This window comes from Anarrhichthys ocellatus, unplaced genomic scaffold (genome assembly GCF_004355925.1).
Source record: "Anarrhichthys ocellatus isolate YVR2014 unplaced genomic scaffold, GSC_Weel_1.0 scaffold4, whole genome shotgun sequence".
Classification (NCBI taxonomy): domain Eukaryota; kingdom Metazoa; phylum Chordata; class Actinopteri; order Perciformes; family Anarhichadidae; genus Anarrhichthys; species Anarrhichthys ocellatus.
Genome location: NW_022280034.1, coordinates 9894871 through 9909922, shown reverse-complemented (window position 1 = coordinate 9909922; position 15052 = coordinate 9894871). Strand labels below are relative to the sequence as shown.

Genomic DNA, 15052 nt, shown 5'->3' with positions numbered 1-15052 from the left:
TGCTTTAGACACAAAATAATGCAGTAGTGAAATGTAACCAAGTGCGTTACAGTCAGGCTACATCCACACGATGTTTTAAAAAACCTAACTTTTGCTAAGTTTACGGCTATCATCCACACTAGAACTTTAGTATGGAGACGTACAAAAACGCTGCTGAAGCCATTTTAGGATTGAGGTCAGAAACGGAGACCTTTGAACAACGATGATGCAAACACTCACATTCACTTCTGGAGTGGGCCTTCTCATTCACGACCTGGTTTTCACACTACATGACTGACTGGCAACAGGGGGTCACGCACTACATCTTTTACGAGGAGGAATGTGGTATTGATACTTTCACCACAGCAAGAATGTGTTGTAAAACGGAGCTAGAAGAGGTGATAGCTTAGCATAAAGGCTGGAAGCAGGGGGAAACAGCTAGCTCCAAGCCACGCCTATACCAACAGTTCAGCTTTAGAGCTTTACAGGTGTTGTTAGGTGTATTTCTTTTACTTTAGACAGCCCCAAGCCAGCGGTTTTCCCCTGCTTCCTGTCTGTTTGCTAAGCTAAGCTAATCCCCTGCTGGCGGTATAGCTTAATTTTTAGCGTACTGACATGAGAGTGGTATTGATCTTTTCATCTCACTCTCGGAAAGAGAGCGAATAAGCTTTCCTAAAATGTTGAACTATTCCATAACCTGCTCCTATCCACGATAAAGTTCAACAATATAGTCTTTTGAAACATTACTGCAGGATATCATAAGCTGGTTCAGTTGAGTGCATTTATTTGCACAGTGATAGTGATAGAGCAGTAAGATGGTGAACAGTAAACCACATAAATGACAAGTAGGGAGAGTGATTTAGAACAGCCCTGATGCAGACAATTGAATCACAAAGGGGGTCTAGAGAGTGTGTGTGTGTGTGTGTGTGTGTGAGTGTGTGTGTGTGTGTGTGTGTGTGTGTGTGTGTTAGAGTACGTGTACAGCTATCTTTGTGAGGACCAATTTGAATTTCAGACCTTCAGAGTGAGGACACTTTTGGTAAGTTAGGACAGTTTGGCCTTTCGGACAGACCTTCAGACTTGGTTTTAAGGCTCAGGTTAGAATTATGTCGTGTTTGGGTTGGGGTCAGGCATTTAGTTGAGATGGTTAAGGTAAGCTGTCCTTACAAAGATAGAAGTTCAAAGGGGTGTGTGTGTGTGTGTGTGTGTGTTTGTGCGTGTGTGTGGGCAAAGAGAGAAGGAGACAGATGGGGAAGGGCAGAGTCTATATTAAGTTTCTCATCTGACGAGATAAAGATTAATACGCAACATGAAAATAACTTTTCCCCAGTCAGCAACCACCTAATGTGATAAGTCAGTGATTAGTCCAGAACCTGTGAAGTCACATTTTTAATATAATTTAACTGGAATTTTGCTTTTCATTGGAAGAATTCTACCTTATAACTACTGTCTGTCACTGGGTTGTATTATATATATATATATATATATATATATGTCCACTGATGCAATCTCTCCATCCATATTCATGCCTACCACTGTATATATTTAATCAGACATTTTAACAAATTTGTAGATGATTCTGGTATTATGTGCTACACTCTAGGAGGAGACTTGACTGTGTTTGTGGTGACTTTTTGTCACGGTGCAATACATTTTAGAAGTTTACAGGCCGCTCCCTAACCCGCTCTACAATCTGATAAGGGAATTGAATTGGAGGGCAACTATACCGTAAATATCTGGGGACTTTTACTGATAGCAAACTTCAGAGACAGTAACAGAGATAATTTGCAGGGAAGCACTGAAAACCAAATCTATTAACATCTGCAAAAATTATGACCTTGTTTTTATCAGAATTTATTGCCTCAGCTATAACCCCAATATGTGAGTAACCCCAATATGGTTACTGCTCTGAGCTGCACATAAATAACTGCAATCTGTGTGATTCATGTGCTAAAAGATGAACATCTTTTTGACTTACAGAGGAAGTGATACTCTCTGACCGATCCTTCACACTGGATACACTTCAGAGCAGAGAGACCCGTCTTATTTATTCCTTCTGCAATTAGATGGCTTCATTTCAACATACAATTCAGCAGCAGTGTTTCCCTCTGCAACAGCTTGGTAATTTACACCACAGACTGACCAATTATTGCATCTGGTGGGCAATGTAGGTATATCAGGTTGATTTGTGTATTATAGCGCTTGTATATTGAGTTGCAAACCATATTTCCCTTATGGTACAATATTTTAGATAGATTTATTTATTTAGGGTACTATATATTTACAAACAACCAACACCCTGCCATGACTAAATGGATAATCCACCATAATTACATTTCATATTTTTTTTAATTGGATTTACTACTTGAAATGCATTCATGATTGATACCAATATCCATACAGCACACGACTGATCAGTCAACCAATCATTTGGAGCTTATGTTATAGTGCTCTATTTAGAAGAGCTTTTTACTTTTAATCAAATATTTTGTGGGGTTTTCCACTAAATTGAATACCTTTTAATACTTTTGTCAGACTTACTGGAGCATTTTGACAAGTAGGATTGTGTCATTGAACGGCTTGTGGAAAAGTGTCTGTAATCCATTAATGTTTTTGATGAGCAAATTAAAATGATGATGAATACAATTTCATGATGAATCCCAAAGATTACACGAAGCCAAAGCAAGTCTTGTTTTCTTCTTAGAGCACACTTACTGCCCATGTTCCTAAGTGCAGTTGTCTTTAATTTATGAATGACACCATGGCACCATCTTGTGGTATTATCAGGAAGTACCAATTTCTATTTTGTGAGGACGATTTTTATATGTACATTTATTATTTTTTTACTTCTTCTCCACACATTCAGAAGGGAATCTTGTACTTTTTACTCCACCACTTTTATCTTAAGTTACTTCTTAGATTCTAATTTCCCCTTCCTGCTCAGTGAAAACTATGTATGTCCAAATTCGATGATAAAAAAAGCAAAGAATTACTATTTAATGAACCATTAGAGCCAGTTATTTGAATAACATTGCCAAATCAATGTAATCGCTATCAGTTGCAGAAAGAGTGTTTTTGTGATTACAAATATTTTCTTACTCTTTGCAGAAAAGTAATCAAATGTAAATGATACTCTGATAATTAAAATAGTTACATTACTGATGACATTTTTTAACAGGGTAACTAGTAATTTGTAATCTATTACATTTAAAAAGTAACCTTCCCAACACTGCTTATAGAATACGATGCATGTTACTGCAGTAGATGTTTAAGGCTGTGCCATACTACTTCAGATAATGTTGGGTAGTTTAATCTACAACATTAAAATGCAACATAAACATTAATGCAGCAGTGATATTTAAAACATCATATATTACAGTAGAACACTGATTAAGGCAGTTATTCATTTTTCTAAAATGAAATAAATACTGTACTTTTACTTAAAGCAAGAATTTAACTGTAGGACTTTTACCATCACAGTGTGGAATTACTGCATACTTATTCCACCACTGATTATCATTGTGTCCCCCCCCTCAAGGTGTTTATTAACGCTCAAAGTTAGCTTCCAATCTAAATCCACTTTTAACCCGCCCATATTAGACGGTTAAACCAATCAAATCACGGTGGGTGGGAATAAACATTCCACGTTGGAGGAGAGGATCCAGGCTGGTTGCCACAGCTTGTTATACTGGTGACCGTCGCTGGGGGGAGAAAAAGACAAGGTTTCATTTGACCAGATAATGAGTGTGGCTCAGAGTGTAACCAGAGGACGACAGACAGTCAGGAAAGTGACTTTCAGCCTGCAGTTACAGTCTTGTCTCCAACAATGATTTAATAGATGGATAAATGAATGCATTATGTTGTTGGTGGGGGCCAAAAGCTTAAAGTTGTGCTTGAGCTGAAATTTTCACAAGCCACTGTCATTAAAAAAAACCCATACACACTAGTGTGGTTTATGAAAAAAATATACAATACAGGAATCATGCTGAGTATTATGGTCAAAAAACAAAATCATTTCCGTGGACTGTAAAGAATGCCTGGTGAAACCACAGTAATTTACTGTGTTTGTGCACAGTAGAGGACTGCGTATTATACTATTCAATAATATTCAATATAATAATAAATTTGGAATTACATTAATCAGCCTTATGTGAAAATCACAGTAGGGAAGTCGCTACTGTAGAAAATCACAGTAAACAGCAATCTACTGTATAAAATCACAGTAACTAATTATGTGCATGAAAGTTAAAAAATGTATTACAGATTTATTTTTCAAGATAACTTACTTGTGAATTGCTGCCAGTTAATTGCAGTATGAATTCAGGCATTACTCTCTCTGTTGTGTTTTTGTGTGTTGGCAGTTGTGGATTATATCCAGCATCGTCAATCATCTTGATGACAACAATGTGGTTGATGTTGGCTACATGCTAGTAAGCATCATTGGACATTATTAGAGAGACTTTCAGGCGACTTTCAGACTTTCAGGCGGTTCAGGTTGCCCTCATGACAAGGTGTAACATCCTTAAGAAGTACTTTGACTGCAGCGGTTTATCAGCTCATTGAGAGCACTATCATACCGAAAATGTGCCAAAAAAATAAAATCTTAATATTTGCATTTTGCAATTGATATTCCCTCTTTCCCCCGCTGTTCCTAGTTCAGGTGTGTGTGTGGGCTGTGGAAAACTGCATAAGTCTAAATTGTTATCAATGAACTCGCCATTGAGGTAAGCCCTGCATCTGCCCTCTTATATTTCATCAGCTCTCCTCATATGCCCTCAACGGCGTTATGTGTGTGCTCTCATATGAACTTGTTTATGACTTTGCAGGATCTGCTTTCATATCACCAGCCCTATCCTCTGGCCCCCCTGCTCAGCGTTAACAGGGGAAGGTGAAGAATTAAAGAGCCAGAGCAGCTGAAGGTATGGACGAGTTTGAATGCTTCACATGGCAGTGATGGATTCATCTTCCTGCACCGTAAGCTTATATTTATAAATCAAGACTTATCACCTGGCGTTCATACCACAAAGCAATGCAGTGTTGCTTTGTTTGACCTCTCTTCACAGTTGGCATGAACGCTTCATCTGTTTATTCATCTGTCTGTCAATATTATGCTGTTTCTTTCACTCTGTTCTCTTATATCCCTTACCATCATCTTTACTGTTGATTAGCATGGCAAAACTATTCACACCTTTTTAATGACTGATTATTTTCAGTGTGTTTATTCTATTAAAAGTCAGCCAGTCATTTGGGTTTTGACAAAATTAACATTTTAATGATACACAAACAAATAGCAGCTTCTTGATGATAAACGTGTTTTTCTTTGATTTAGAATAGCTTGTATTGCATTATCCCCAAAATATGCATTGCAGATACATGCAGACATATTTCAGGTTTTAGATGTATTGTAAATTACGTACGAATGGAAATGGAAAACGCACACTCTTTACTTTACTCCTCTGGTTTAACTAAGAGACATGAGGACATTTGTCCCACCCAGAAACCCGGCAACATTCTCCCCTTGAAGGAGCTCTTAATCTGCTGCAGCAGTCTGATCTCCTTTCTGGCTTCGAACCCCTCTCCCTCCTTTGCTTCTTCAACTGCATAAAAATTGATGACACCAGCTGGATGATCAAGGTATACCCCGATGGTGGTGCACTGGGGAATATTGCAGATTTCTGTGTTAATGCCATTGAACCACAGCTGGTAGTGGGATCCACCCCACCCAAAACCCCAGGACTGTTCAGTTTCTCCCAGCCCACATTGTCCATCGCTTCCCCTCCTCCCAGCCCGTTCATAGGCGACTCCAGCGACCACCCATCCTGAGTATTTCACCTCCCAGTAAGCTCGGAAGCCCGAGATCCCCTCTTTGCAAAGAACCTTAAAGAGCAAAGAAGACGATTAAATTAGTCGAGCATATGAAACAAGTATTCTATACATCTGGAATGAATGTGTGTTGTTTAAAAACCACCTGGGGGGTATGCTCATATCTCTCTGGTCTGTCCAGGACGGGACAAGTGTTATCATCGGTCATGCGTGACACCTTGGATCCACCCTCTGTGATCCACAGCATCTTATTGGCTGTCTTGTCATCCAGGGAAAGGTTAATCCAGTCTGTGGGAGGTGGAAAATGTGCCATTTCAGGAAGAGAAACTATAAATCATGAAAGTGAGGAAAAACGTTTTTAAATGACCGTTCTTATATTTCAGAAGATCAGCTCTGCATGTGGGCTCAGGGATGTTAGGCTCGTAGTCTGGGATACATTCTGATGATACAATAACAAGCAGAGGTATTGTCTTTAAAATTAAAATACATCTCTTATCAGTCTCTAGTGAGTTCACAGTTGAAGTTATATACTGTATTTGCTGTAGTTTACTTTAAAATCTTACCTGTAGGAGTAGCCAGATGTTTAGATTTTATACCTGTAAGTATCAAACAAACAATGACTGCCAGCTGTACTTATTGGACACTTTTGGTTCACCGTAATACTAACAATATGCAAAATCTGCTCAGAAAGTTCCTCAGACTGTTAAAGTAAACACTCTGCTCTAAGCTCTAAAAGTCTCATCCCGTAGTTTGCATCCTGGCTCATCTCCAGAGAAGCTTTCCAACACAAAGTGATACTCCTGGCTGATGAAACTGCAGCATTCTCTAGGAAAAAGTTTTGGTAAGGTATGCAGAGATAATGAGCTCATAATGGGATAATGGGTGTGTCACAGAGCCGGCCAAATCTGACCCGCTCACGTTAGACCGGAGGAACAGCTTAACGGCACTTTGAGACCTTTGGTGATGGAGGGAAGAGGAACCTGGTTGGAGGGAGTTTAATTTGGAGAAGAGTTCATCTGTCTGTGCACTCCAAGGTAAAGAAGTAGTTTTATTAATGTACCTGATTTTGTCTGTTATGTCCTTTAATTCTTCTTGTGATAGATTTTTGAATCTTTAATGAATAGCACTTTAGGATTGCAATGCTTCTGTGTTCCCTTAGCATATCAATATACTGTATACTGTAGTATACTGTATACTGTAATATACTGTATACTGTATACTACAATATTCTGTTCTGTAGGCATTCCTTTTGCTTGAAAAAGTTAACCCTTCAGTTTGTTGATTGGTGAGATTGTCCCAAGAAAGATTTCATTTAAATATTAAGTTTTCAAAATGAAATCAAATACGTGATTTATTTTTAGCTTGCATTTGACTTAGAATTTTGTTTTATAAACTGTAGTCGAATTGTCATATACCTACTGGTACATGCATGAAAATTGACTTCTGTATTTAAGCCATTCTAAGCATTTACTAGGTGCAGTGGGCGCCTGGTGAGAAACATAAGGTTCACTCAAGGACACTTCAACACGTTGACAGGAGAAGTTGGCCAAAAAGATAGTAACGAAGATATTCAGAGCTTTAGACCAGCTAGTCCTGACCTTGACCATGCAGAGCAGCCGCTAAGCAGGGTCACAGCTCAGCCCCGGCCTTTATGGCAGAGATCAGTTGTCGGTCAGCAATGTTTTGAAAGTCTGTTGCCCCTGGTTTCTGATCACCCTGTTAGAAGAGATTGGAGGAACTCAGATGGCCACACGCAAACCCATCACCCAGACTCCCCTCTCCGTTATTTTTATTAAATCCCATGGGGCAGTCTGGGACAGTTCCGTCACTACTCCTGGTATTTACTGTTTAGCATGTCGCAATCACTGCCCCGGTCAGCCATCTGCTTGGTCAGGCCGCAACACAAGAAGGACGGGACAGCCTTGACTAGAGGTTTGGCTGGGTGCCAGAGCTGTAAACATCTGACACACGCAGCTCACAGTGGGGAACATATCACAGGGAAGGGTTTACGACCAGTGATAGGCTTTTTCTTTTAACCCAGGCCGTGGGCATGAAGGCACTTGTGATGGTAAATGGTTGATGTGATAATGGGGGTCAAGTGCGTTGTGAAGCCTGGTATGATGATCCGAGACACCTCCAGTCAAGTGACTCGAAGTCGCCTCGGGTTATTGGTTATCGTATGAGGTCATTCCGGGTGACATTTGTATATACAGTATGAATTCAGACTTTGCTTGTTACGTACCTCTTCTCCAAAGTGCAATTATCAGATGGTATATGCCTATCCTCATGACAATGTCCTGTTAGTACAATTTTTTCATTCAAATTCATTAATTGAATTTTGAGTGTTTACAAATATGTGCAGTTATATAGATGTATCTTTCATTATGAAATTAATTAGAAAACTGCCAAATTAAAGTAACCTATTCTCTTAAAAAAGAAAAAATTGTACTTAATTGTGATCACTTAATAAAGATGCAAGACCCGTGATTAGGATCCTTTCAATTAACTCAACGGGCTATGGCAACAAAGCAAGGAAAAGCTATGATAACAATACACACAGAGGGAAAGAGACTTCATTCTCTGCTCAGTAGACATTACTCCACTATCTTTTTACATAACAAATAATTGTTTGCATGCTATATTCATGTTCAGAGCTCAACTTTTAACTGGTTGTGAATTCATTTTGATGCCTGTATATCACCACATAAGCACACAAGACCATCAGCTATAGAAGATTGACTGTCGTCGGTGCCACCGGGTCAGATTCCTTCAGCTCAGACTCCAGCTGGTCCTCTGGCAGCTACCAGCTCAGTGCAGATGGACGGACCCGAACCAGCGCCGTCTTTAACCTGCAGCTGGAAATATATATATTTATTTATATAAATAAATAAGGGATGAATTCTTTATTTTTGTTTAAAATGTTCAATGTTAGAATAGAACAAACCGGTAAATGCAGGCTTTACATATGTTGCTGCAAGAGAAATTTGATGATCTATTACATATCACATAAATAATGCTCTAATGTAGAACAAAGTGATATTCCTAGTTGTTCAATATGTTACACATTTGCAACTGTTGGACCTCATACTGCTTGATGTCCAACACCAGGACCTAAGGTTTATTTCTTTGCAAGCTGCATACTGAGAATTTGTTTGTAGGTATGTGTGTGTTTGCATACACCAATCACCTCATCCAACATCAATGCATCAGTGCTGTCACTGTGCAATGTGAAGAGATCAGCGGTAGTGATGTAGAGGGAAGGGGGTGTGGTTCACTTGGTACTAGGGGGTGTCCTACAGACATTAAACCATCTATTTAACCCCTCTAAGGTAAAACACGCTCTGATTACAAGCCTCCTGCCTCCCCCTCTTTTCAATTGGCAAATATGATCTCACGCTCATGTCCACAACACTGGCTCTCACTCCTTCACCTCTGTCCTACATCACAGGTATATAAGAGTGGCATTAAGTGGAGTCAACAGAGAGACCAGTGACATCAGGGCTGAGCCAGGCTCCCTTCAGCAGCTTAAACAGCCAGTATAGAGATGCCTGCCACCAACAGACTCATTACTGACACCCGGATGTCAGACAAAGGTGAACTTTATTTTTTACATTTCACACCATTTAGAATAATTGATTTAAATACAGGACATTTATCAATAATTTAAGAGGTTTTTTTTCCATGTGTGAACACCTCCATCTAAATGTTTAAGAATATTACAAGGTAAATATATTTTTTCTGTCAAATTAAGCCTGTGAAGAATATTGCAGCATATATATTAGTTGGTGCATACAGGAATTATTATCAGCAATGCTTTATATGAATTGATTCAATAACCCCAGCCGGGCAGTGTCCTGTGAGGCAGACCCTGGGTGAATCGGTCACTAGAGTTGATGTCTGTGTGGAAAGCGCAATTTTTCTCTGCCCGATTTCATGCTTGTCGTCATGCGGGGTGTATAATGGTGTTGCTGCCTGGGCGCAAGGGCGCAATCATATGCACTAAAAAAAGATTTATCATGCAGTATGTATTAAAATGCTGTTTTTGCATCTTGAAAATTGGGGACATTGAGCAGGATTGTAGCTCATTGATGTCAGCCACTACAGACTGTATTATCCTGACAACAAGGATAACATAATGTGGACCTGTAACACAACTTCCAGAGGAATGGAGGCTCACGACTAGCTTGCAGTTGCTGTAGTTGACAATAGTATAATTGTTAGCTCTTTAATGATAGGAATCCAGCTTCTTGCCTGTGAAACCTAATCACACACTTAAATTTCACAATATATATATGTATATAAAGCATGCAATATTGTGCTTTTCGAGCTAATGTCGATGTGTGAAGGAAAATAAAGGTTCAGTTCATTTTGGAGCTGATGTTACTTGTTGATATATATAAAACACATCACTTATGTTAGTCGACGGTGACATCCTAATGCTGTGGGGATTAGGTGTCTCCTGTTTTTAATCCCCGTCCTTAACAACAAACTGGATAGTACATGTTTACATGAGTATAAGTTACAAAACTGGCATCGCGGCTGAGCCTGTTATGCAACTGTCATTTATCACTTCAAGAAAAGTTATGACACAATATTGCCCCCTGTAATCAAGTTTAACTTGAAATCTAAATGCTAGCAGACTTAATTATTTTCTGTCTGTATTATAATCTCCTTTCATTAAAGAGAGTCCCACTCCTTATTCAATTTAGGGATAAAGCACATGTTACAATTCATTATCTTCACATTAACTCTATACGAGAGCAGCTGCTTTTCAATTGTGACAAAATTTAAATGCAATTAGTCGTTTTTTGGCTGCCTTTACTCATTCACCTCAACAAACAAATGTTGGATCTTCATCTTCCCAACTTATCTGATTTGTGCGAGCAGATCATGTTCCTTTTCATCTGTTAAACTGCTCTGAGCTTCGTGCTGCACTCAGTCTGACACCCCCAGGATGCGAGGTGTCTTGTTAATTCCAACTGCCTGGCATGAACCCACCACTGGTTCCAGTAAGCATGTGGTTGGCGATGTGATGATCTGACAGAGGCAGATGGTTTTCTAATTATACACCATTTTTACACTTCATCATCACCTGTTGAGACACACCTGACACATACCTCTGCCTAGCAGCTGAGCATGTTGATCTTAATATAGGTTGTTCTGGTGATGACACAGTTTGTTTTTTTGCAGCAAAAAAAGGCAAAGGTGGAAACGCAACCACAGGTAAGACAGTAACTTTATTACAGATTTTGGAAATTAAGATTAAGATTAAGACCATGTTGTTCTGTCACTCACTTCTCAGAGAACATCCCGGCCTATGAGCCAAATATCCCCGAACCGAAATGCAGAGCTGATCTCATCAAACGTAAGATTCTTATTCTTTTACCAATTTTTTATCCCTTAAAAAAAAAACAATATGTCCAAACTTATTATTGAATCATTGTTTCTTTATCATTTTTTCTCAGATTGGTACAACATTTGCCTGGATGACAAGACAGCCAATAAGATGCTGTGGATTGGGGAGAATGGTGCTAAGGTTGCTCGTATGACCGACGATTTAACTTGTCCTGTCTTGGATAGACCAGAGCGATATGAGTATTCTCCACAGGTACAAGTTTAAGACGCAGTAACATTATTTTGGACTGACACTATGCCATTTATATGTATTTTCTCGAAATTAGATGAGAGTGCCATGAAGTTGTCATGAGTTTGATGTGATTGTAAAACCCAGGCAAGAGTATTTGGAACCGGAGGGCTGTCCCCCTGCGTTTATTTAAATCCTGAGGCAACTAGTTTGGCATTGCAAGTCGGAGAAAGTGATGCTGCTCTAAATTCTCCGCAGTGGCAGCTGTAATTAATCAGAGTTTATGTCGGATAGTCCCTAAATAGCACTGTCATCCCCATCCATGTTCCAACAGGTTCTTTGCAAAGAAGCCATCCTGGGCTTCCGAGGCTACTGGGAGGTGGCGTACTCCGGGTGGGTCGTGGTCGGGGTCGCCTACGAACGAGCAGGAAGGAGGAACACCGATGGATTCTGCGGCCTTGGAGAGAACGAGGAGTCCTGGTGCATTGGCTGGAGTGGTTCCAGCTATAGTGCCTGGCACAAAGGCCGCCATGTAGAGATCGAGGGGATCCCTAAGTTCCCCACAATTGGTGTGTACCTTGACCAGCCTGCTGGTATCCTAAATTATTACGGTGTGGAGGAGGTGAAGGAGGAAGAGGAGAGCACAGTAGGAAAGGAGGTTCATCTTTTGCAACAAGTTAGGTGCCCCTTTGAGCAGAAAATGATACCAGGTTTCTGGGTGGCGCCGCAGTCACACTGTTTGATCCTAAAGAAGGAGGAATAAAGGGCTGACAACATTAGAATATTATATCTAATAGGCAGTGATTATGAGCAGAGCTCTGGCTGAGAAAGGAGTGAAACTATCTCGTCCTTTTTTAATCAAGCTACAATTATGGCACAATACCAACTGCCGTTAACATTTGTGTTCCATAAGCTTGCATTAACCCTATGTGGGTGACATCATAATTTAGACATTAGCACACATGAGATATTCCTACATATAGCATCTCAGAGGTTTACACAGTAGTTTTTAGGTTTGTACATTTTAATGTAGGCAACTAAGTTCAGTCGGGTAGGGGTTAAGCTGGGATTCACTTTTTTCACACTCTATATGGACTTTCCTGAAACCACTGGACCAGTATTTTTATTCCTCCATTGTTATTGTTTGCTAATGTAAAGAAAATCCTAGTTTGGTGTGCAGAATGTAAAGTTTAGATAAATAATAAAACTGAGTGAGACACGTGTTGTTCTGGCTTGTTAATCCAAATATCAACGCAAGAGAACGACAGCAATAATATGCCAAACGTAGTTCTGCACATGCACTGAGTTCATTTCCTTTATTAGATGACTTATGAATTACACTGATAACTGGCCCTTTTCACAGCAGCCATTTTCATGTTGTTGAAAGATGGTAGAGAAGTATGAAAGCATAAAAGTATAACTATTATAACCTGTAACCCTTTTGATTCAAAGTATTAAACCATTAAACATATAAACTGTTTTATTTCATGATAGATGTGATTAACCATATAAACTGCATATACGCCTTATATAAAATAGTCACTCAAAACTTTTAGTATCCTTCCTCTCTTCTGAACAGTATCAAACCAGTTACATTCTGTTTCAGATCTAAAAGCAGGAGTCACATGTGAGTGACTCATGAACCTGAAGCAGATGCCAGCTTTTTATCAGCATAAGAGCAGCAGAAACATTGTGTGAGTTGGGCCTTTTCCCCCCAAATAGAGAATGGGACAGACTTCTTAAATAGACACTTAGGGGGTTTACCCCCTAGGAAGTGAGGACAGGAAGACCCTTCTACTGTCTTACCCACTTATAGGGGGACAGAAGACCTTTCTGACAGCATGAGAAAAAGGAAAAAGAAAAAAGTCACAGAGAGAGCCTGAACACAGCAGGAATGTCAGCACCAGCATAAAAAAAGAGAGAGAGAGAGAAAGAGGAGGGAAGATTGTCTAGGCTAGGAGCTGGACTTTATTCCTTCAGCAAATCAGTGCCAGCTGATTAAGAGGAAAGCCTCGTTACAGTAGGAGTGTTAGAATTAGTTCTTGTAGCACAGAGACTGTTTCATTGAATTGAAATTGTGGTACGTGATTGTTGTGTGAAAAACTTTAATAAAACCACACCCTTACCATTTGTAAGTGTCTGAAGTATTCCGGTTCTTTAGAACAATTTAACCCTCTTCCTGTCCGTTAACCGTGCGATAATATGTGACGACTGAAAACGTGCAGAGGAGCTTAAGGTAAGTTCCCTGGGTGAAGACTTGGCAGTGTTAGTCTTAAAATGGTGAGAATGTTCATAATTGGCAATAGTAAAGTATATAGACGATGTACATAACTATTCGTACTGGGTGTAGGGTTACATCCTACTGAAAGCGCCTAGGGCGTATAGCCGTAAAAAGACTTTCAGAAAGACAATAATCCCAAAATCCTAACGATTCAGCTACGGGGTGAGATAAAAGGCCGAAGGTATTGTTCCGACAACTCCAAGAGGAACGTATATCCTGACAGCCGACGGAGTAACCATCGTGTGAACACAGCTGTTCAAGACTGGTGTCTGTTTGCCAAAACGTTGTTGTGAAGTGATACGTTCAAGACCTTTTTCCTAAACCTAATGAAGTGGTTTTGTTGCCTAAACAAAACAGAAAATCGTGCTGAGCAACACACAAAAAAAGAAAAATTCTTGCCCAAGTACACAAATCAATAGATTCAATTTTGTGACTATTTCACAAACTGCCATGAGACCGTGTTGCAGGGTAAACACAGGTGTAATTGATAACATGACTTCTGTCCCTTTTCCAATTAGGTGAGCCAGGGCCCTGGTATTTAAATGCTAGCTCACTCCGATGACTGTGACGGACAAAATAGAATGGGACCATAGTTATTTAATATATCTATTACACATGTGTTTACCCTGCTATTACATGTCAAAATTGCTGCTGTAAAAAGGGACTGTAGAGTAAACGAGTGCTTGTTTGCCGTACGGTGGTGTAAAAGCTCAGATTTCCATCACCTTAAGGTGGACTCTTATAGCATACCAACATAGTCGATGTATTATTGTAATTGAAATAAAAACACGAAATGTCGCATAGTTTATCTTAGTTTGACGGTTGTGTGTTTGTTTATGTGGTTCTGCTTCCGTCTCTTTTGACAACACTGACAGGACCAGTTTTTTAATCTTACTTTCACTCATATTTGCAACCATCGTCTTGCTTTTCTGCACACACTCCGGGGTGTCAGATGTCTGTGCTAGCCTCACTTACATCCATATGTCAAAGTCAAGTGCATACTCCCACTTGCACCCTGCTGAGCACCTGTTCCACTGACCTCAACTCCTCTTTCAGACACTCAAGCCCCTCCAACTCATCTTAACTGATGGTATGAAAGTCAAGTGGAAGACAAAGACAAAGACTTGGTACTTTTGGATGAACCGAAGCATTTTGAAGCATCTGGACGTGGATTATTAGCACGTCTCAAGGTGCCTGCTAGACCCAATTCTGCAATAATCCTCTCAGAGGCCAATAAACTAGGTACATCATGTTTTTTCTATCCCATTTACATTAACAGTCCATGCATTTACATTGTAACAAGATGATTGAGTAAGCATGTGTCTCGGCTGGAACAGTTACTGACGGATGCGCCTCAGCAGAATATTTGATAAGACTGCCAACAA

General features: G+C 39.8%; 2 protein-coding genes across 3 annotated transcripts; one reads left to right on the top strand and one right to left on the bottom strand.

Annotated features, from left to right (window-relative positions):
- Nucleotides 1–4930: 4930 nt before the first annotated feature.
- LOC116381561 (tripartite motif-containing protein 16-like) lies at nt 4931–14817 on the top strand. 2 transcript variants are annotated; one of them, XM_031843816.1, is made up of 6 exons: nt 4931–4953; nt 9251–9395; nt 10993–11025; nt 11105–11167; nt 11268–11410; nt 11721–12605. In XM_031843816.1, exons 2-6 carry the CDS (start codon nt 9347–9349, stop codon nt 12147–12149), a joined length of 717 nt encoding a protein of 238 aa, XP_031699676.1. In that variant the 5' UTR covers nt 4931–4953; nt 9251–9346; the 3' UTR covers nt 12150–12605. The 2 variants fall into 2 exon arrangements, with proteins under 2 accessions (XP_031699676.1, XP_031699678.1); XM_031843818.1 differs by lacking the exon at nt 4931–4953 and adding an exon at nt 14724–14817 and having other exon boundaries at nt 9238–9395; nt 11721–11955.
- Nucleotides 5428–7409, bottom strand: LOC116381109 (stonustoxin subunit beta-like). Its single transcript, XM_031842950.1, has 5 exons — nt 7401–7409; nt 7274–7289; nt 6170–6241; nt 5948–6090; nt 5428–5856 (listed from the first exon to the last, which is right to left on the bottom strand). The coding sequence occupies exons 1-5, from the start codon at nt 7407–7409 to the stop codon at nt 5428–5430; spliced, it is 669 nt and encodes a 222-aa protein (XP_031698810.1).
- Nucleotides 14818–15052: the final 235 nt, after the last annotated feature.

Coding starts and splice junctions, on each gene's coding strand:
- LOC116381109 (XM_031842950.1), bottom strand. Junction 6,091..6,169: donor TCTTCTGAAATATAAGAACG/GTCATTTAAAAA, acceptor CACCTCCCACAG/ACTGGATTAACCTTTCCCTG. Junction 5,857..5,947: donor GATATGAGCATACCCCCCAG/GTGGTTTTTAAA, acceptor TTGCTCTTTAAG/GTTCTTTGCAAAGAGGGGAT.
- LOC116381561 (XM_031843816.1), top strand. CDS start 9,347: ATGCCTGCCACCAACAGACTCATTACTGACACCCGGATGTCAGACAAA. Junction 9,396..10,992: donor CACCCGGATGTCAGACAAAG/GTGAACTTTATT, acceptor GTTTTTTTGCAG/CAAAAAAAGGCAAAGGTGGA. Junction 11,026..11,104: donor AGGTGGAAACGCAACCACAG/GTAAGACAGTAA, acceptor CTCACTTCTCAG/AGAACATCCCGGCCTATGAG.